This window comes from Musca vetustissima, unplaced genomic scaffold (genome assembly GCF_032173495.1).
Source record: "Musca vetustissima isolate MV318-11 ecotype Yass unplaced genomic scaffold, APGP_CSIRO_Mvet_v1 utg9242, whole genome shotgun sequence".
In the NCBI taxonomy this organism is placed as follows: domain Eukaryota; kingdom Metazoa; phylum Arthropoda; class Insecta; order Diptera; family Muscidae; genus Musca; species Musca vetustissima.
In genome coordinates, this window is record NW_026874165.1 from 89,114 (window position 1) to 112,496 (window position 23,383).

At 32.0% G+C, this 23,383-nt stretch overlaps 1 protein-coding gene across 1 annotated transcript in view; it reads left to right on the forward strand.

Moving 5' to 3' along the window:
* LOC133331241 (dual oxidase maturation factor 1) overlaps positions 1-13,074 on the forward strand; it is an 87,054-nt gene extending 73,980 nt beyond the window's left edge. Inside the window, exons 5-8 of the mRNA XM_061539645.1 lie at positions 9,528-9,959; positions 12,335-12,625; positions 12,737-12,938; positions 13,017-13,074. Coding sequence (XP_061395629.1) covers positions 9,528-9,959; positions 12,335-12,625; positions 12,737-12,938; positions 13,017-13,059 — 968 coding nt within the window. The 3' untranslated portion in view covers positions 13,060-13,074. The remainder of the gene's footprint in view (positions 1-9,527; positions 9,960-12,334; positions 12,626-12,736; positions 12,939-13,016) is intronic.
* Positions 13,075-23,383: the final 10,309 nt, after the last annotated feature.

Here is a 23,383-nt window from a genome sequence, read left to right on the forward strand (position 1 = left end):
AATGAAACCTTTTCCAAATTAAATGAAACCTTTTCCAATTGAAATGAAACCTTTTACAAATAGAATGAAACCTTTTCCAATTGAAATGAAACCTTTTACAAATAGAATGAAATTTTTTCCAAATTAAATGAAACCTTTATTCTTATCTAAGGAAATATAATATTTGCAGTAATTTTAAACCAATATTTGAAAATTAAATCAAAGAATATTAACAAATATTGTTGTATGGCTATGTAATTAACATAAATATTCTTTAATTCGGTGTGATTTCATTTAATATCTTTACTACATAAAACTAAATAAATAGTAATACAAACTGGGGTATTTCTTGACATTTTAATAAATAAATATTTAAGAACAAGAATTGAATACCCGGTCCTAAATGCGAAATACATATTTGACTTAATAAATTGTTGATGATAAGGTAACTGCTTATCTTAATGAAGGGGTTCCCGACTTGCAGCTTGTGGGATTTTCAAAACCATGTCCATAACGTAGTTAGAACAATCTTGCCGAGTAAGCTTTTGAATACTTCGCTCGATTACATCAACAATGTTATGTTCCTTTGAAACGTCACACAGCTCAGCTCTTGGACATAATTTTATTTTTGAAAATGCATTTTCGATTGGATTTAGCATTTATTTATTTTTGTCTCAAGCCTAATGTTCTGGAGTCATTCATTTAGTAGAGTTTTGTATAGGTAGCCATACACAATTAAATAATTATGAGCTAACCTGATTTTAGCTCGGGAACCTCTGATAATTGGGAATCTGAAGAAGAGTCTATAACCTCGCCAAGTATTGCAAGTGAAAATGCTCCAGAACCTACCAAAGCTACATCTACAAGACCCCGAAACAAATTGGGTCAGTATAACAAAATAATAAAAGACATGAAATTTTTTTTTATGTAAATTGTATGAAGAGGGTAGAACAATTACCGAGACTGCAAATTTAACCTGCATAAAAATAAGTTGATCAAAAGCATTAATAAGAAGATACAAAAATAAATTCTGGAAGGAAAATAAGCGTGGAGGAAATAGAACTAAATTTTTGACACCACAAGTTTAAGTCTGATCGAGTTATATCTAGAAAGTCAACCTGGAATTACCCTCAAAGCCATAAAAACTAAACTGTTGAGAGAAAATGATATAAATATTTCCACAAGCTCCATAGAAAATGGATTACGGAAATAAAAAATTACGTTGAAGATGGCCTCTAGTGAAATAGAACGAATGAACATTAGGTTTGAGACAAAAATATGCTCAAGACTTTACAAAATGGATACCCCAACAACGATCAATGAATATTGGGGATACCCCAATCACACAATAATTTCTAATTCCATTGAATCCAAAATATGCAACCTTAAATTCTTACCGCCTTATTCTCCAATGCTAAATCCAATCGAAAATGCATTTTCAAAAATAAAATTATGTGCAAGAGCTGAGCTGTGTGTCGTTTCAATGAAACATAACATTGTTGATGTAATCGAGCGAAGTATTCAAAAGCTTACTCGGCAAGATTGTTCTAACTACGTAATGGACATGGTTTTGAAAATCCCACAAGCTGCAAGTCGGAACCTCTTCATTAAGATAAGCAGTTACCTTATCATCAACAATTTTTTAAATCAAATATGTATTTCGCATTTAGGACCGGGTATTCAATAATTGTTCTAAAATAAAATATTTATTTATTAAAATGTCAAGAAATACCCCAGTTTGTATTACTATTTTTTTAGTTTTATTTAGTAAAGATATAAAATAAAATCTCAACGAATTAAAGAATATTTATGTTAATTACATAGCCATACAACAATATTTGTTAATATTCTTTGATTTAATTTTCAAATATTGGTTTAAAATTACTGCAAATATTATATTTCCTTAGATAAGAATAAAGGTTTCATTTAATTTGGAAAAAGTTTCATTCTATTTGTAAAAGGTTTCATTTCAATTGGAAAAGGTTTCATTCTATTTGTAAAAGGTTTCATTTAATTTGGAAAAGGTTTCATTTAATTTGGAAAAGGTTTCATTTAATTTGGAAAAGGGTTCATTTAATTTGTAAAAGGTTTCATTTAATGTGGAAATGCTATATATGTTCGAGCGATTTAGTATAAATGGTTCACCAAAGTCCCAATATATCTTTCAATTTTCACGAAATTTGGCATAGCGTACTGACTTGAGTCTAGAATGATGTTTGCAAAATTTCTTGAAATTCGGTTCAGATTTAGATATAGCTCCCATATATATATTCTTCCGATTTAATGTAAATGGTGTACCATTGTCCCTATATATTTTTCGATTTTCACGAAATTTGGCATAGGGTACTGAATTGAGTCTAGAATGATGTGTGTAAAATTTCTTGAAAATCGGTTACCATACCACCATATATATTTTCACCCGATTTTAGGTAAATAGTGCACCGAAGTCCTTTTATATCTTTCGATTTGAACGAAATTCGGTATAGCGTATTGAATTAAGTCTAGAATGATGTGTGCTAAGTTTCGTGAAAATCGGTTCAAATTTCGATATAGTTCCCACATATATTTTCGTCCGATTTTAGGTAAATGGTGCACCAAAGTCCCTTTATATCCTTCGATTTGGCATAGCGTACTGAATTGAGTCTAGAATGATGTGTGGTAAGTTTCGGGAAAATCGGTTCAAATTTCGATATAGTTCCCACATATACATATATATTCGTCCGATGTTACATAAAACTTCCCAAATGAAAATAAATTTAGCATAGGTTGCAGGAACACATGAGCATGTTCCCTCGAGGGCACATTGACATGCAATTATATGGATACAATATACCCCAAGTGGTGAAGGGTATCAATATTCGGCCCAGTCCGATTTTACTACTTTCCTTACTGATTTAAAAATATTTTTCTAAGGTCTAACACAAGGCGTGAATTTTTTAAAAACTGTTATATCCCAATCGAATACCCCTTTTATTTTCTTATTAACATCGCATAACTCTTACAATTTGACGTTGATATGTTATTGTTGTTGCTGCTGTTGCAGGTCCCACTTGACTAATGTTTAACGACGATTGATTTTTGTACTGCTTACGTCTACGTACGTGAGTTAGTGCGTGCGTGAGTGGCAAAGCCGCTGTGCGAACCGGTGTTTTGTTATTTGGCCATTGCCAACATAACCTAAATGCATAGCCAGTGTTTTTGTTGTTGGCGCTGGTGTTGTTAACAACTTTTTGGCGTATAAAATTGTTTTTCATTTGCATTGCAACAGCAACAAAACGCATGACTAGTTAACAAAAAAAAAAAAAAAAAAAAAAAAACTTTGCTGTTGGCATTTGTTGTTATATGCATTTGTAACAACTTGTAAGAAGTTTAGTTCCGCATTTTTTACATAACTAATTCATAGCGTTGAGCGTACGTACTTGAGAGTGAGTTCGTTGGTGTGTGTGTGTATGTGAATAGGTGATTTATTTATTCAATATTGAGGTTACCGGCTGACGGAACAAATTTGTTATTTCCCGTAATTGGATTGTTGTTTTTTTGTTCAAAATAAAATTAGTTGAAATATTTTAAAAATTAAATAATTGTATTCAAATTTAATGATTTTTTTTACTTCCAAGAACTGAAAAAAAATCCCAGCGATTATCATATTAACAAAGGCATTCAATTAGGAATTTCCAATTTTTCACAAAAACGATTGGAACACCTCTTGGAATTATAACACCCTGCCCTCCACATTGGAATGTAATAAGAAATCAGTTTTCGAACTTCTGAAGTTTTCATATCCTGTTGTTGTCTAATTATTGTTATTATTATTATCGTAAAACCTATTATATAGAAATTAATGATATGGCCCTCCTCCTCACACATACATACAATACAAATAAACATGTCGAGTCGTACACCTTTTGTGCACAACATTGGTAACAATGGTTACCTGATTCCCCCGGTACTTATGTTCAAACATCAAGTATTCGTGTCTTATAGCCAATAATCTGGGCAATAACATTTGAATGGGCTAGAGATAACCCAGCAAACATTTTCAAGATAGATAAAGAGAAATAAAATTTTTATTTTTTTAGAATGTCATATTGTCGGCCCAGTCCGACTTTACTACTTTCCTTACTGGTTTAATATTAATTATCTAAGGTCTAACACAAGGCGTGAATTTTTTGGGGCTGGATTTTTTAAAAATGTTGTTGAGGCCCAAACCAAGGGGGAAAATCCCAAAAACAGGTTATTTGGTCTGAATAACCCAGCAAACATTTTTTGTTTGCTGGGTTACTTTTTAGAGAAAATCCCAGGAGAGTTTCTTTAAATTCGAGAAGAAGTTTCGATTTTTTCTAGTTAGTTGGAATTTTTTAAATCCGAAATTATGTTGTTCGCTGGGTGGCATTATTTCCCCAGTAAAGACTGCCTTCCCTTTCACAAAAATCTGGTTCTATGTAAACAATATAATGTTATTTATGCCAGCCTGTCTGTCGGTGTGTGTGCAGACCCACACACTATCACATTTAGAATAAGTCTCTAGAAATTAAGAACATTTAAGTGTTTCTTTCAAACACACAAATTATTGTATTAAATTGAATACCCAAAAATGTTATAATTTCTAATTGGTGGTATAACTAAGTAAAGATTGGCAAATGTGGATTAAAATGCAACAACAAAGGGAAATAATTGCAAAAGTTAAACATAATAAAGACAATAGGCGCGGGATTTAAAAAAATGTTTCAAGTATTATAGGAGCGGATTTTTTTAAATATTTTTTCAAGGCCTAACACCAATGAAGGCCAATGAAGACCCATATTGCTTTTGGAAAAGATCGGTTAATATTTAGGGGATGAAATGGACCAAAAACTTTATTTTTGTCGGATTTTCTGGTCACTCCAGAGGCCACAATTATGACCCAAAAACCGCGAATTTTTGCACGGAGAAGGGGATCGGGCCAAAGAATAAGTATGCCTGTTTTTATAAAGATCGGCCAATATTTAGCGGGTCAAATGGACCCTGACTTTTGTGTGAAAAATTAAAAAAAAATTGTATTCTATGGGGTATATATTTGCACCTGAAGGTCCTAGACCGGAGTTGATAGTATGTTCAAGAGGAGTGGTTGGCCTTCAAATTGATACCAATTACATTGTCGTATGCACTCAGATGTGGGAATTACACGTAAATATTTACAGGTGCTTACGTATTCAGATATTATTTAATAAACCATTACCACACTAGAGGGCGGAAATATAGCGCTGATCGCTTTGAAATATTCCATGAGGTTGCAGTTATGGCCAAGGACAATTCCTATAATTGTCGGTGATGGTCAGATAATAATTTTGGCATGAAGTGGACCGAAAACTTATTTTTTGTGTTTTTTTTTTTTTTTTTTGATTCGATCTTTAGGCTACAATTATAAGCCGAACATCACAACACAACCACGGTGAAGGGAGTACGGACAAGTAATTACAAGGGATGTACTGAATATCGGTAATATTCGGAAAATATTTCAGTGTTAGGAAGAGGTGTTTTTGACCTATAATCGGGCAAGAGGGTGCAACTATCACGAAATTTTTTAGGCTCGGAATAAAAATCCGCAGAAAGATAGAGATGATAGTTGTGTAGGGTATCGTATGGTCGGTCCCGTCCGACTATACTGCTCCGCTCACTTTGTGCATATGTTTGTAACAGGCAAAAGGAAACGAGATAGACACATGGTTCCTTTTGAGAATATGCATAGAATCACTTTTAGAGTCGATTTATGCATGTCCGTCCGTCCGTCTGTAGATGTTAAATTGTAACCAAAGTACAGGTGGCATTTATGATCCGATTTGGGTGAAATTTGGCACAGCTCACTTATTTGGCCTAAGGACGAACCCTATTGAAGTTGGGAAAAATCGATTCAGATCTAGATATAGCTCCCATATATATATATATATATATATTTTGTCCGATTTAATGTATTTGGTGCACCAAACTCCCTATATATCTTTCGATTTGCACAAAATTTGGCACAAAGTAATGAATTAGGTCGAGAATGATGAGTTTTTTGTTTCCTATAAATCGGCTCAGATTTAGATATAGCTCCCATATATATTTTCGTCCGATTTAATGTAAATGGTGTACCAAAGTGCCTATATATCTTTCGATTTGCACGAAATTTGCACAGCGTAACTAATAAGGTCATGAATGATGTGTGCATAGTTTCGCGAAAATCGGTTCATATTTCGGTTCATATGTTCGGATTAAGATATAGCTCCCGATTTAATGTATTTGTTGCACCAAACTCCCTATATATCTTTCAATTTGCATGAAATTTTGCACAGCGTAATGAATTAGGTCTAGAATGATGTGTTTTAAGTTTCCTGAAAATCGGTTCAGATTTAGATATAGCTCCCATATATATTTTCGTCCGATTTTGGGTAAATGGTGCACCAAAGTCCCTATATAACTTTCGATTTGCACGGAATTTGGCATATGGTACTAAAGTAAGTATTTAACAATGTGTGTTAAATTTAGTAAAAATCGGTTCAGATTTAGATATAGCTCCCATATATATTTTCGACCGATTTAATGTAAATGGTGCACCAAAGTCCCTACATATCTCTCGATTTGCACGAAATTTGGCATAGCATACTGCATTGAGTATGCAATGATTTGTGATAAGTTTCGTAAAAATCGGTTCAGATTTAGATATAGCTCCCATATATATTTTCGTCCGATTTTATGTAAATGGCGCACCAAAGTCTTTATATATCCTTCTATTTGACAGAATTTGGCATAGCGTACAGAATTAAGTCTGAAACGATGAAATTCATGAAAATAGGTCACTTATTTGGCCCAAGGACGAACCCTATTGAAATTGGGAAAAATCGGTTCAGATTTCGATATTGCTCCCATATATATTTTCGTCCGATTTTATGTAAATGGTGCACCAAAGTTCTTGGATTTGGACAAAATTTGGCATAGCTATATATCCTATATATCCTTCGATTTACACGAAATATGGCACAGCGTGCTTAATTAAGCCTAGAATGATGTGTGCTAAGTTTTGTTAAAATCGGTTCAGATTTCGATATAGCTCCCACATATACATATATATTCGTCCGATTTTACATAAATGGCGATTATGGTTCTAAATATTGCTCCTAGACCCAATGTTTCTGTGAACCAAATTTGTTTTAAAAAAAATGTTGATTCATCTAATTATTTCTTCCAAAATTAGATCAAGTTAGAACATGGGGAATATCGGTCCACTCCTTCTGCTTATAGTTTATATATATGAATATATATAAGGTTAATTATTGAACCTTATGTTTTAGTTTTTTCGTATCTTCCGCAGATGAAAAAATTACAACAGAGTCTTAGAACCAAACACAAACACGGAACAAATCATATAACTATTTTAATACAAAAATGAGGTTATATGGGGACGACCCAAAAAGGAGGAGGATATATTAATAATTTTGGGTAGGAAGATTTGTTACCATATACGAATACAAAATACCAAATTGCAGAGAATTCGATTGAAAAACGCGCTCAAGAATCTCAAAGTATCGAAAATTGGGGGTATCCTTATATGGGGGCTACCCGAAAAAATAGACCTATATTCATAATTTTTTGTGGAGCGATTTGGTACTAAATACTAAATTACTGTCAATTTGGTGGAAAAATACGATCGAAAACCTCAAATTTCCGAAAATTAGGAGGTGGGGGCTACCAGAAAAATTGGACCTATATTTATAATTTTTAGTGGAGACATTTAGTACCCATTAAGAACCCAATGTACCGAATTTCAGCGAATTTGGTTGAAAAACGCGCTCAAGAACCCCAAAAAACCGAAAATTTGGGGGTATTGTTATATGAGCTATGCCTAAATATGGACCGATATATCCCATCTTCGAACTGGACCTGCAGGCAAACCTACGCAAAATTTCAGCACCCTATCTCAAATCCTTCAGAAGATAGCGTGATTACAACATGAGTTACAAATGGAATGACAAAATTAATATACCCTCCATACTATGGTCCGACTTTACTACTTTCCTTACTGGTTAAAATCCGACTTTACTACTTTCCTTACTGGTTTAAAAATTTGTCAAGGCCTTTCCTTTCATTATCAATTGCATCATATATTGCGAGTGAAAAATCTGACCATATAAATCAAGTCATAGTCAATTTCCTTAATGTCAATATAAATACAACGTGTAACCCGGATGAAGGTGATTTAGTTGAATGTAACAACGACAACAACAACAAAAAACCACAACAAACATCAAATCGGGTTTTTTGAAAATGTTGTTAGGCCAGCCAACCAATGCTAAGAGCAATTGTTACGACAGAAGCTATTATGTCAGGAATAAGGTGCAAAATGCACACACATACACTGATATATTTATGTAAATATGTGTGGTAATAAAATATGCACAGAATTACAAGATAGAACTATAAATGTGCAGGAATTTTACGTAAAAAATTATTAAAGTTTAATATTGAAAATGGAATTTCCAAATGTGTATCAAGCTCAATAGATAGGAAATTCCAAAAATTAATGGCATGCATACTATACCCACACTACACCCTGGCAGAAGGGGAGAAAATTAATTTATATTTCTTTCCACATTCAATACGCAGACCTGTCATCGGTTGACTAGGATTCAACATACCAACATGGGCACATGCAGGAGATGCTCCTAAGATTCTTATTAAAGAAAACTTGGGTGTTTGGTGCTCAAATTGTATACACGTCATTCTAGACTCAATGCGATATTCAATGCAAATTTTCGTCTCGATCGAACAACTTACATTTTATTAAAATCTTCGCTTCCAATATTCACTCAGTTTTTTATTTAATATTAAACATTTGTATTTAAATCACTTTCAAATGTCGGCTCCCTGGCTATATTTTCATTCACACCTGTCTCGCCTTTAATATTTTTGGCAAATATCTTTTCACCAGACCTCTTCAATAATTCTTATACAAACAAAATAAAGCATTTTTCATTTAATTAATGGTTATCAATTTTTATGTGTAAGCCAGAGTAAACAGAGTGGAAGCCAAAAAGGAAACGCATCGCCAGACTTATAGACAGTTCAAAAGTAAATAAATACCGATTGTAAACAAACCCCACCAAAATATCAATGCAAAGCTTTTTTCGGGGAGCAACAATTTCTCTGTATCTGTCTGAAGATTATATTTTGGGGCGATGGTAAGAGGTAGCGAAAAAAAATTATAGACCTGGACATCATGTGAGCAAATAACCAAAACGAACCGAACAACAATGACAATATCCAAAAATATTAACAACTGCGGCATGGTCAAGGACCATGAACACCCTTCCCCTGATCCCTCCATGGCCAGTACTACGAAATCAGCAACCCAACATTGCAATTGAAAATGAAAAATTAATGTTTGTTTTTGTACTTCCCTCTCTCTCTCGCCAACTCTTTGTATGAATTTTTGCTTGTTTGTTTACTTTGTTGTCTATCTATGTATGTATGTATAAATGTTTCAATTTCCGTTTGTTTTTCATCTTCTTCTACTTCTATGCTATTTACAGCCATACCCGTTGGCAATTGGACACCACCGGACATCGATTATAATGAACGTTTCACCTGGGAGGGTGCCACCGATATGAGTACCAATTATCGTGAGGCACTGAAGCGTGGCCTACCGTATCCCATCTTAACCGTTGCCGAATATTTCAGTCTCGGCCGTGAAGGCTTCTCATGGGGTGGCCAGTATCGTGCTGCCGGCTATTTTGCCAGCATTTTACTGTGGGCCTCCCTGGCCTCGTGGCTGATGATGAATTTGCTGCTTATCGCTGTGCCACGTTACGGTGCATATATGAAGGCCCTGACCGGTGCACTTTTGATATGCACCAATATTGGCTATTATTGTCAATTGCCAAAACGGCCATTGACCATATATATGGAGGGTGGCCGATTGGAATTTCATTTGGGCTGGTGTTATTGGTTGCTATTGGTAGCAGGTAAGTGAAGGAAAATATGTATTCATGTTGTAGTAGTAGTAGTTTGGTTAGTTTTCAGGATGCTGGTAAGTAAAGTATAAATGTTTATGGAAAAATAGTCGGCAAAGGACAGCGGATGCAGATAAGAAGAGGATTTTTGTGAAGACTGTGGATAGGATTTCGCGTGCAAAGGAAATCAGAAGAACTAAAATACCAAAAATTAAACCTACGATTTCAATATGTATGTTGAAAAAATATTTTTTAAAAAATCTACGCCTTCCAAAAAAAAAAAATTTTAAAAAATCTACGCCTTCCAAAAAATTTTTTTTTTAAAAAATCTACGCCTTCCAAAAAAATTTTTTTTTAAAAAATCTACGCCTTCCAAAAAATTTTTTTTAAAAATCTACGCCTTCCAATTTTTTTTTTAATCTACGACTTTAAAATTTTTTTTTTAAATTCTAACCCTTCCAAATTTTTTTTTTTAAATTCTAACACTTCCTAATTTTTTTTAAATCTACGACTTCCAAAAATATTTTTTTTAAAAAATCTACGACTTCCAAAAATATTTTTTTAAAAAATCTACGGCTTCAAAAATTATTTTTTAAAAAATCTACGGCTTAAAAATCATTTTTTTTATTAAAATCTACGCCTTCAAAAAATATATTTTTTTAAAATCTATGCTTTAAAAATATTTTTTTAAAAAATCTACGCCTTCAAAATTTTTTTTTTTAAAAATCTACGCCTTCAAAAATTTTTTTTTAAAAATCTATGCTTTAAAAATATGTTTTAAAAAATCTACGCCTTCAAAAAATATTTTTTTTTAAAAATCTACGCCTTCAAAAAATATTTTTTTTTTAAAATCTACACCTTCAAAAAATATTTTTTTAAAAATCTACGCCTTCAAAAAATATTTTTTTTTTTTTAAATCTACGCCTTCAAAAAATATTTTTTTAAAAATCTATGCTTTAAAAATATTTTTTAAATCTACGCCTTCAAAAAATATTTTTTTTAAATCTATGCTTTAAAAATATTTTTTTAAAAAATCTATGCTTTAAAAATATTTTTTAAAAAATCTATGCTTTAAAAATATTTTTTAAAAAATCTATTCTTTAAAAATATTTTTTAAAAAATCAACGCCTTCAAAAAATCTACGCCTTCAAAAATATTTTTTTAAAAATCTACGCCTTCAAAAAATATTTTTAAAAAATCTACGCCTTCAAAAAATATTTTTAAAAAATCTACGCCTTCAAAAAATATTTTTAAAAAATCTACGCCTTCAAAAAATATTTTTAAAAAATCTACGCCTTCAAAAAATACTTTTAAAAAATCTACGCCTTCAAAAAATATTTTTAAAAAATCTACGCCTTCAAGAAATATTTTTAAAAAATCTACGCCTTCAAAAAATATTTTTAAAAAATCTACGCCTTCAAAAAATATTTTTAAAAAATCTACGCCTTCAAAAAATATTTTTAAAAAATCTACGCCTTCAAAAATATTTTTAAAAACTCTACGCATTAAAAAGTATTTAAAAAAATCTAGGCCTACAAAAATATTTTTAAAAAATCTACGCCTTCAAAAAAATATTTTTAAAAAATCTGCCGCTTAAAAAAATATTTTTAAAAAATCTACGCCTTCAAAAATTATTTTTAAAAAATCTACGCCTTAAAAAAATATTTTTTAAAAAATCTACGCCTTTAAAAAATATTTCTAAAAAATCTACGCCTTCAAAAAATATTTTTAAAAAATCTACGCCTTCAAAAAATATTTTTAAAAAATCTACGCCTTCAAAAAATATTTTTAAAAAATCTACGCCTTCAAAAAATATTTTTAAAAAATCTACGCCTTCAAGAAAATATTTTTAAAAAATCTAGGCCTTCAAAAAATATTTTTTTAAAAAATCTAGGCATTAAAAAATATTTTTTTAAAAAATCTAGGCCTTAAAAAAATATTTTTTTAAAAAATCTAGGCCTTCAATAATTATCTTTAAAAAATATAAGCCTTCAAAAAATGTTTTTTTAACAAAATCTAGGCCTTCAAAAAATATTTTTAAAAAACCTACGCCTTCAAAAAATATTTTTAAAAAATCTACGCCTTCAAAAATATTTTTTAAAAAATCTACGCCTTCAAAAAATATTTTTTAAAAAATCTACGCCTTAAAAAAATATTTTTTAAAAAATCTACGCCTTTAAAAATATTTCTAAAAAATCTACGCCTTCACAAAATATTTTTAAAAAATCTACACCTTCAAAAAATATTTTTTAAAAAATCTTCGCCTTCAACGCCTTGTGTTAGACCTCGAACAAATAGTTTTAAAAAATATACGCCTTAACAAATATCCACGCCTTGTGTTAGACTTCGAAAAAATAATTCCTTAAAATGTTATTTCCTTCTTCCAGGCATCCTCTGCTTTGTAGCTGGTGTTCTAATATCCATTATCGACTTGGTTTGGCCACACACCTTCTCAACCGTTCTCGAGGTATACTATGGTACACCGTATGATCGACATGTCATTCTGGAGGAATCCAGCGATGTGCGTTATCGGAAACGTACCAGTCGCAGTTTAGAAGATCCACCCGGATTAGGTTCACGTATCCTGCGACGTCTCTCATCAAAGGCACGGGATAATTCAATGCCACAGACACATCGTGGCAATACAAGTATGAATGCTATGTCATCACATATGAGTGGTGGAGCTGCAGGCAGTAGTAGTAGTGTGGGTGGTGGTGCGGGACATCATCAAGTGACACATTTGCCACATGGTCACCATTCAACGAGTAGTGGTGGTGGTGGCGGCGGAGGTGGTGTGGATAATAAAGCCTATCAAAGTGATGTGCCAAAAAGTCCATGGCGTTATCCATTCCGTAGGGCCCAACAAATACAGGCGCACCCTATGCATATGCAGCGAACAATGTCTCAAGATTCAAGTTCTTCGATAGCATCGGCAGCGGCAATGCAGCAAATATCGCCACTACATAAACATGCCTTGTCAAGAATGTTACCGTATGTATTCGAATTAATATAGAATTGTGGTTAATTGCCAATTAATAAACCCCCATTATTTTCTTCTTTTCTTTGCAGAAATCCTCCTATAAATCGCATAAGGGACCTTGAACACTGGTGACCGTACTTGAAGGCTAGCTAACTATTTTTTCCAACAGTTTTAAGAAACTTAATTGGCAAGACTCTTCAAGAAAATATTTAATTTTTATTCTTTCAATTTTCTCACTCTCCCTTCTTTTCTTTCGATTCTTTTATTCCGATTAGATAGATGACGTATCCTACAATAAATGACTATCAAACAAAAAATTTAAACGGACACAAATTACATTGTGATAAAAAATATTATTTTTAAATTGACAAATTAAAAAAAAAACATCGACAAAAATATGGACGCTTAAATAGACCGATTTTGACGAACGAAAATTAGTTGTAAGTTGACATAAATAATTTTTAAGGTTATGTTTTAAGTACAACCACGTATTATGGCAGCCATGTTTTTTTCACACACTCTCTCTAAGATAGATGATGAAAAAATACCCAGTGTTTTTTGACAATGATTTTGAGACCTTTTGAAGAAGAAAATAAAAATTAAATTTTAATATTAAATATATATAAAAAAAACATACAACCACACCCTATTTATAAGTGATGATATCATTGTGATAAACCTCCCAATTAATTTGTTTAAAAAATTTAATATTAATTTGAAATTAAATTCTAGTGTACTTGTTAGTAAAATTTAAGCAGAGAGGGGAAAATCAAAATTTTTCTAAAAAAATAAAATAAAAAATTTGAAATAAACATTTTTTTATATAAACATTAATTTTTAATAAAAAAATATTTTATACAACAAATATTTTTTTAGTTAAAATTAATTTATATATAAACTATTTTTTATTTAAAATTTTTATAACAGAAACCCTCCCCTCCCTGCTTTAGTTTTACCTTAAAAATCACTTTTCAGTGTTACCTTTAAGGTTTTATAAACAATGTATTCAATTTAATATATATATTTTAAATAATTAGATATAAACGTTTAATAGATTTTAATTAGACTCCATCTACTATAAAAAATAAATATTAAAAAAAAATAACTAAAAAACGAAAAATTGGCTACTTACAACTTAGATATGAATATACAATTTTAGTAAATTTCTTTTTCTTACATTATACAAAATTATTTATTTGTTTTATTTTTTAGTTTTTAATTTCTTTATTTAATTTATTGCATAACAATGTTTGAACAAAATAAATATGTGTAATAGTTATAAGTATGAGCGAAATGAAGCGATATTATTGTATGACCTTTCTAAAAGATATTCTTAGGCTAGAAACAAAATTCAACAAATTATGAAAACAAGAAGAAAACTAATAAAAAAAAAAATTAAAATTATTTTGAAAAATAATCTGTTTTTTATAAATGGAAATTTAAAAGGGTAATATAATATTTTATTTGAAAATAAATGATTTCGCTTGAAAATATGCAATACTTTTGAATCAATTGCAGAAGGCGAATATGTCGAATATGTTCATGGCAAAGCCAGGTGTATTCATATAACGAAGTTACGAGTTCCAAAATATTTTGTACATCCGTATTACCCAAATACATCGAATCCATATCTCTTAGGGAACTAAACAAAATCGTGGAACAAATTAAAAAAAAAAAAAATTAAATGTGTTCAAATATTGTACATTCTTTATGTTTTGTTTCTATTTTCAACTGAAATGGTTAAAACATCGAAATGGTCAAAATTTTGCTAATTTTATAATATCATCGGATAGTACCGAATTGACCCAATCTTTACATAATCTAATATTATTAGCAAACATGTATATTATTGGAAAAAGGGGACTTATCGACGACATATTACTTCTAGTACCTCCCTCACAGAGTGGTCAATATTTTAAAAATATGTTAATAATTGTATGGAATGGAATACAAAAACGGACATCGTAATATTCTTTTTATACATATATTTTGTTTTTTTTTTTATATTAATTTTTGTTTTTCCGTTTGTAACTTATCGAAATAATCATTTCCGACCATATAAAGTATATATATTCTTGATCAGCGTAAAATTGTAAGACGATCTAATATCTGTCCGTATGTTGTAATCACTCTAGCGTCTAAATGAATTGAGATAGATCGCCAAAACTTTGCACAGACTCTTTTGTCTGCAGGCAGGTCAAGTTCAATGAGGGGGTATATCGGTCTACGTTTAGGCATAGCTCCCATATAGGGGTACCCCCAATTTTCGGAATTTTGAGGTTCTTGAGCGCGTTTTTCAACAAAATTCGCTCAAATTTGGGTAATAACAAAATTCCCATTAAAAATTATATAAGGGTACCCCTCAATTTTTCCCCCGAATTGCTTGTAATTTTGTATTTTGAGTTCGTAATAGGTACCAAATCTCGCTACAAAAAATGATATATATATAGGTCCATTTCTTCTGAAGGAACTGAGATAGGGTGCTGACATTTTGCATAGGTTTGTCTTTTGTCTGCAGGCAGGTCAGGCTTGAAGATGGGATATATCGGTCCACGTTGAGGCATAGCTCCCATATAACGGTACCCCCCAATTTTCGGTATTTTGGAGTTCTTGCGCGCGGCTTTCATCCGAATTCGCTGAAATTGGGTACTAAATGTCTCCACAAAAAATAATAAATATAGGTCCACTTTTTCTGGAGACCCCCATATAACGGTACCTTTTAATTTTCAGTATTTTGGGGTTTTTGATCGTATTTTTCCACCGAATTGTCTGTAATTTAGTATTTTGAGTTCTTAATAGGTACCAAATCTCTATGCAAACAATTTATGAATATAGGTCCATTTTTTTAGATAGCCCCCGTATAAGGGTATCCCTATTTTTTGGTATAATAAGGGTACCCCTATTTTTGGTATTTTGGGGTTCTTGAGCGCGTTTTTCTACCGAATGCGTTGAAATTTGGTATTTTGTAGTCGTATATGCTAACAAATCTCCCCACCAAAAATTATATGGAGTAGTTCCCATATAACCCAATTTTTATACCCTCCGCCATAGTATGGAGGGTATATTAATTTTGTCATTCCGTTTGCAACTAATCGAAATATTCCTTTCCGACCCCATAAATTATATATATTCTTGATTAGGGTAAAATTCTAAGATGATCGAGCCATGTTCGTCGGTCTGCCCGTTCGTCTGTTGTAATCACGCTATCTTCTGAAGGAATTGAGATAGGGTGCTGAAATATTATTATATATTAAAATAGTTATCTAATTTGTTCCGCGTTTTGGGTTTGGTTCTAAGACATTTCACCTGCGGAGGATATCGAGATAAAAAACCAGAACGTAAGGTTCGATAATGAACTATATATGAAAAATAAACCACATTTAGGCCAGCCCCTCTGTGGAAAGTACCAGATGGAGTGGACCGATATTCCCCATCTTCGAACTTGAACTAAGTTTGGAAGAAATAATAAGATGGCAAAGTTTGGATGAAATCAAAATTTTCTGAAACAAATTTTGTCCAAAGAAACATGGGGTCTAGAACCAATATTTCGATGAGGCTCATTTTCACCGTGCCAAAGTGTAAACAACCTCATTAGCCATATGACTGAGAGTATAATTATCCATTAAAAAATTCTGAAATTTCTATCATGGTTTACGTAATCGGTTTGTAGAAATGTCGATGTGAGGCCGCTTTTTGGTATTTTCCCTATATTTTTATTTCAAGTACCTGTCAGTATATCTATGTTGGAGGGTGAACAAAGATCGGCCCGGCCGAACTTAACGCTTTTTCACTTGTTAAACTTAAGTCAAGTTCGAAGATGAGACCCATCGTTCCACTCCTTCTGGTACCTCCCACACCTAATATTCCATTCCTTATGAACCTTATCTTGAAACTCCAAATTATCCAATTCCAATTTCAAATAATTTTGATTTTTTTATTTCAAAAAAAGTACACATTTCATATACGTGTCATATGAAATGTATACTTTTTTTGAAATAAAAAAATCAAAATTATTTGAAATTGGAATTGGATGTACATTTGAATACCAGCAATACGAAAAAGATATAACAAACATAAATGAGCTGTGCAATTTTTATAAACGCGTCGTCAGCGCCATCTATTGAGGGACATGATTCAAATCATGCAAATCAAGTTCATGAATGAATGCGTAACGATATAGAAATAATTCCAATGGATTACTAGTCTGTATACACGAACAACGATTGTTTAACAGATTTGCCATGTTGACAGACAATTCCAGCTTTCTGGGATTCTTCACAACTTTTTAACGCATAATTATACAGAGATAAATCAATGGGATAATTTAGCTCCTAATATCTTCTTTATTAACGGGTTTTATAAGGATTTACCGGAGATCCCATTGTAACAGAAAAATGAAACCCATTTCATCTAAAGATAATTTCAAATTAATTAATATGGAATTTTATAAATTTATTTAATTCACAATAATGGATACAATTATAATCGCGTCGTCTGCGCCATCTATTGATGGGAATGATTCAAATCAGACACATCAGTTTTATAAGCTTAGTCCACAAATCGTATAACTTTTGAACGGATAATCGGATATATATGAAAGCTTAAATAGTTCATTTTACTATGACCAACAAATAATTTGTATATCAACATTACCTAGAGAGAAATGAATGAAACATTTTGAATACTAAATTTCACACTCAAAAATGTAAAATATTAATATTTTTGTTGTGTCACCAGAAACTATAAAGTGTTACCTTTCATTTGACACCAATATCTGCAATAGGTCAATAAATATTACATGATCGGGTTAACAGAAAATCACCAGCAATTTAGATTCTTTTTAACTTTTGATTGAAGGATATAGAAATAATTTAAATGGATATGGATAGCCTCGATTATAAGTAAATAATACAGTATCCAAAAGTGTTTGCCAGGGTTGAAATATTTCCAGAAAATTATAGTTTTCTGAGACTACTCACAGATTTTGAATACGTAACACGATACAGGTTGAAAATCTGACCGGCTATATAACACCCTTCACCACTTTGTAGAATATATGTAATATATATATATATATATATCAATTTCAATTTCAATTTTTTTCAATTTTAGCACACGTCATTCTAGATTTAATTCATTACGCTATGCCAAATTTCGTGCACATTGAAAGATATATTGGGACTTTGGTATACAATTTACATTAAATTGGTCGGAAATATAAGTCCGAACCGATTTTCACGAAACTTAACACACGTCATTCTTAACTTAAATTTGGCACAGCGCACTGAGCCAAATTTCGTAAAAAATTGAAGAAAAAATGTGGCTATCTCGTTTCCTTTTGCCATAACATCATGTACCACAGTATGGTGAAGGGTATACAAATCACAGTGTAGTCACAATGTAATTAATCTTCGCAGTCTAGCATGGCATAATTACACAACGTAGTCTTATGCAGACATATAATCCCATTTTTTCATAATTGTACTTTTGACAACATTCAGCTTTCAAAATTTAAATGAAAATATCCTCCTTCAGTGGCAATAATTACAAATTAGGTTCCGGTTATGGTCAGGGACGACGCCTTTATTTTTCGATGATGATCAGAAAATATATCGGGTATGAAATAGACAGAAACATTTTTTTTGACTGCATATCTAGTCGCTCTCCGTACACCATACATTTTCCATGGGGAAGGCGATCGGACCATTTAATTTGAATAGCTGTCATGATAATGAAGGTCAATATTTTGCGAGTCGATTTAACTAAAACTTTTTTGTGTTAAATAACAAAATTTTTTAACATATGGAGCATTTGTTACTCCTGAAAACATTATTTGGAACAAATGACACATAGGGGCTGTCGTGGCGAAATATGACCCTTAACAAACATAACAGACATCACTAAAGACTCAATACGATGTGGTATTCCAAATTTTGACTTAATGGGACAACTATCTATAGTGCATCGTTTGCAGAAAATCGGATGAACATAAATCGAAAGGTTCACCATTCGCAAAAATTGAACAAAAAATATAGGAGAGCTATATTTAAATCTAAGCCGATTTCCCTAAATTTCAATAGGGTTAATCCTTGGGCCAAATAAATGAGCTCTGCCAAATTTCATAAATTTGGCCTGTACTTTGTTTACATTTAATATGGAGAAAGATGGACTTTCTGCGGTAAAATCAAATTACGATTTTTTGTAGAATATTTTCTTCAAACACGATTTTCAATTTTACGCGTATCATGTTATCATTCGTTATAAATTCTTTATTATGAAAACTGTAGGACTCTTCCGTATTAATTACTAAAAACAAACATATTTACGAGAAGTTCGCCAAAAAACAAATTTCGCGAACGAAAATTTTTGAACCTTATATTCAGATAATAAAATCGGGTTTAATACCGAATATTTATATCATGTATAATAGGGTCGCCAGCAAAAAACTTGCCACACCATATTTTCGAACTTTGACCTACGGCGAATTTTGTCCTTCTGGAGTTTTAATCACCAATAGAAATTTTCTTAGCACCAGACCATGGCCTCGAATTTTTCTCATAGTGTAATTTATACAATATTTATTAATATTCATATATATCCGGTTTTTTCAACAAGGATGAAAACATACGAAAATCGATTCTCAGGCTTTGAGAGCCTCTCTAAAATGTTTTGAGCAATATTTTTGTAAAAAAAATTAGATAAAAAAATTTCGACTCGTGCTATTTAGATTATTGTCCAAGAAAAGAAGGATGAATAAGGCACACAGGGAATCGAGATAGAGAGAGGAAAATAACCTGCAATATACAAACAATTTATTTCATAGACTTTAGTGGTACCAAGAAAAACCAGTAAGGAAAGTAGTAAAGTCGGACGGGGCAGACTATACGAAACCCTTCACAACTATGGGTATATGAAACAGATGCATCCTAACAAAAGGTCCATTAACATGAAACTGGATGAACTAAAATATTTCACCTTTATCTAAATGTGAACCGACTTACATCAATCCATAAACATATCAACCCACAATGGTATTGTGTACCCACAATGGCATTGTAAATCGATTTAAAGCAAATATCAATCGGGCACCCGTTGAATATTTGGAGGCCAATTAACACGAACTCAGTCGGAAATAAATTTAGATTATATCTGAACTTCTAAAAAACACAATTAAGTCATTCCATGCTCAATTTTGTATGTTGTGCAAAATTTCATGTCAATATTACAAACATGAGGAGTTTGGTGCACCATTTACTTAAAGTCGGATGAAAATAGATATGGAATAGATGGAAGCTATGTATAAAAATGAACCGATTTCAACGAAACTTGTCACAGATTAGCTTATACTAATATCAGCACTCTTTGTTTTCAAGAAATTTTACACACATCATTCTAGACTCAATTCACTACGCTATGCCAAATTTCGTATACATCGAAAGATGTATAGGGACCTTGATACGCCATTCTCTTTAAATCCGACGAAAATATATATGGGACCTATATCTAAATCAGATCCGATTTTTTCCAATTTCAATACGGTTCGTCCTTTGGCCAAATAGATGAGCTGTGCCAAATTTCATCTAATTGGAATCAAAAATGCGACCTGTATTTTGTATACAATTTAACATGGACAGCCGGACGGACGGACATGCATAAATCGACATAGGAAGTGATTCTATGCATATTCTATGTATCTATCTCGTTTCCTTTTGCCTGTTACAAACATATGCACAAAGACATAATACCCTCTACCACAGTGCGGTGAAGGGTATAAAAATCATTACGCTATAAATCAAAAACCTGACCTATGACGAATTTACCCTTTTGAGTTCTTAATATAGTCGCCATGGGTTTTCATCCCCATAAGGAATGTTCCACCTCATGAGTTTGATTTTGTGTCACAGTGCAATCAATCAGTTCCTTCCAAAGCAATAATTTTTATAAAGATGCCATTTCATCAAAATAAAATATATCAATTACCCGTTTGAAATTTCCATCAGTGTGTATATTCGAAATGTAATACTTTTCCATACATCAAAAATATCTAGGACTGTATTTCACCCAATTTGATTATTTTCCTTCCTGAAATGATATTTATTGCGTATTATTTTAGTCGTATTGAACAAAATCTATCATAGCACTATAAAATATCTCAATTATCTGCTCCCAATACGAATGTCCATCATTGCGGATACTTATTGGCAACATAATACGTTTCTGTTGTTTTTTTTTCTACAACTAAAATACCTTCGTTACTACTAAATAATATTTAAGCCTTCTGCTGCTGTCATCCCATCTTCTTATTATACTACGATATGATGGAAATCTCAACAAAACTTGTCGAATCATATCAATTTTCTTTAACAAATAAAGTTACGTTTAAGTCTATTTGAGAATACTTTGTTGTATTGTTTTCAGATTATATTGATGTCTATTACTATTTGCTGTAGTTGTTGTTGTTATTGGAGTTTTGTATTGATGCTTCTCGATATAACAGCACACATATAAACCACAACAACAGCAAACCAAAGAGTAAAATATTGTTGCAATTGTCGTTGTTGCTGTTGTTGTTATGGCTAGTATTGATGGCTTGCTAGTTGCTGTTGTTATTGTTTTGGTTTATTTTATTTATATCATTCTTTTATATTTTATTTCGTTTCTTGTGAGGTTTTTCTTTGGCTAACGTTGTTTTGTTTTCTCCTGATATTGGGTAAGTTGTTTTTGTTGTTGTTGAAAAACGTGCTATCAATTTGCATCGATCAATATCAAAAAATATAAAAAAACGAAAGATTTCAATTTAATAGCATCAATGACAACTAGAACAATGACAGCATCCGTAAGAGTAATAGCAACGAAACAAACAACAACTACACCACAAGCAACTTTAACAATACCCGGCAATAGTGCATGCATAGATGCCAGTGTGTGTATAAGTGTGTGTGCGTTTGGTGTATAAGTGAAACAGGGGATATAACAAGCCAAACGACAGGAACTAAACAAACGAAAATGGATGAGATTCTCGGTAAATATTTGCAACAAAGTAAATGTTATTGTTATAACAACAACAGCAAAAACAACAATAACAACTACAACACCTATGAGTTCCAGAGAAGAATGCTGATGTCAGCAGCTTTGGTTGCTTTACATTCATGACAACAACAACAGAAACCACCGTTAGCCCACATACATCAACTGTGGAATATGCATCGAACACAAAGTAATAACTCTCTCTCACTCTCCGTCTTTTATGGTACGTACACATATTCTCCTGTACTTAACTATTACTCCCGCTCCATCATTGTTGTTGTTTATGCTTGTTTTTTCTCGTATGTGTTTGATAGTTATTGTGATTGTTCTATGTATTAGGAATAGTTTTTCTGTTCTCTGTTCAATGCTTGTCTATGTTGACGAAGTATTTCTATGTTGTTATGCAGTTGTGTATGGGTAATATTTGAGTGAGTGGTTATAAAAACGAAATACTTTTAGCAAATATGTTAAAATAACGGACAAGTATAGTTGATTTATTTTGTTGTTTATATGGATACCCTATACCAATATATATTATGATGGCTAGCTTCTGCTTTATTGAAGTATCACTAGTTATCGCAGTTTATTTGGTATAAATCGGATAATACAAGTAATCCAGTAAGAAAGGGACTAAAGTCGAATGATTCCTGCATCCAGACTAGAAAAAAATCAACGTAAATTGAAACGACATCAATCGATTTCAACACACATTTTTCATTGTAAATGACCAGATTTATAGACCAACAGAGGTTTAATCTTTAAGTCACTGGTATTATTTGAATCTAAATAACCGATATACGCCATTTGGTATGTTGCACCGCAACATTGGTAATTTGGTGCACAATTTGCATGATGTCGGACAAAAATATATTGGGGTTATATCCAACCCCCACGAAGACTCAATACACGTCATTCGAGGCACAAACACATAATAACATGTACTACAGTGCGATAAAGGGTATGAAAAGGGTTAGTCTTATTATAAGCAAGCTCAACTGTGTTGTAAGGTTATTGTAGCTTTGTGCAGCCCCAAGAGTTTGTAACGCCGAGAAATATTGGTCCTAGAACCCACTTTTTGTATACCGATCGACATATCTCGATTAGCTGAGTTACGAAATCGTCACGAAATTTCGGTCGAACCTAAACTTTTGTGTGATATATGGAGAAAAAAATAATTGTATGGCGGATATATGTTATCCTGAAGGACATAGACCCAAGAAGTTGATAGTACATCCATCAGGAGTAGTTGACCTTTAAATTGATATCCATTATATTGTTGTGCCCGGATGCGAGAGTTATGCTTAAACTTTACAGGGGTTTACATATTTTGATAATTTAATGGTGCACCAATTGCATTATATAGAAATATAGCACTGATGGCTGATGAGTTTGTAACGCCGAGAAATATTGGTCCTAGAACCCACTTTTT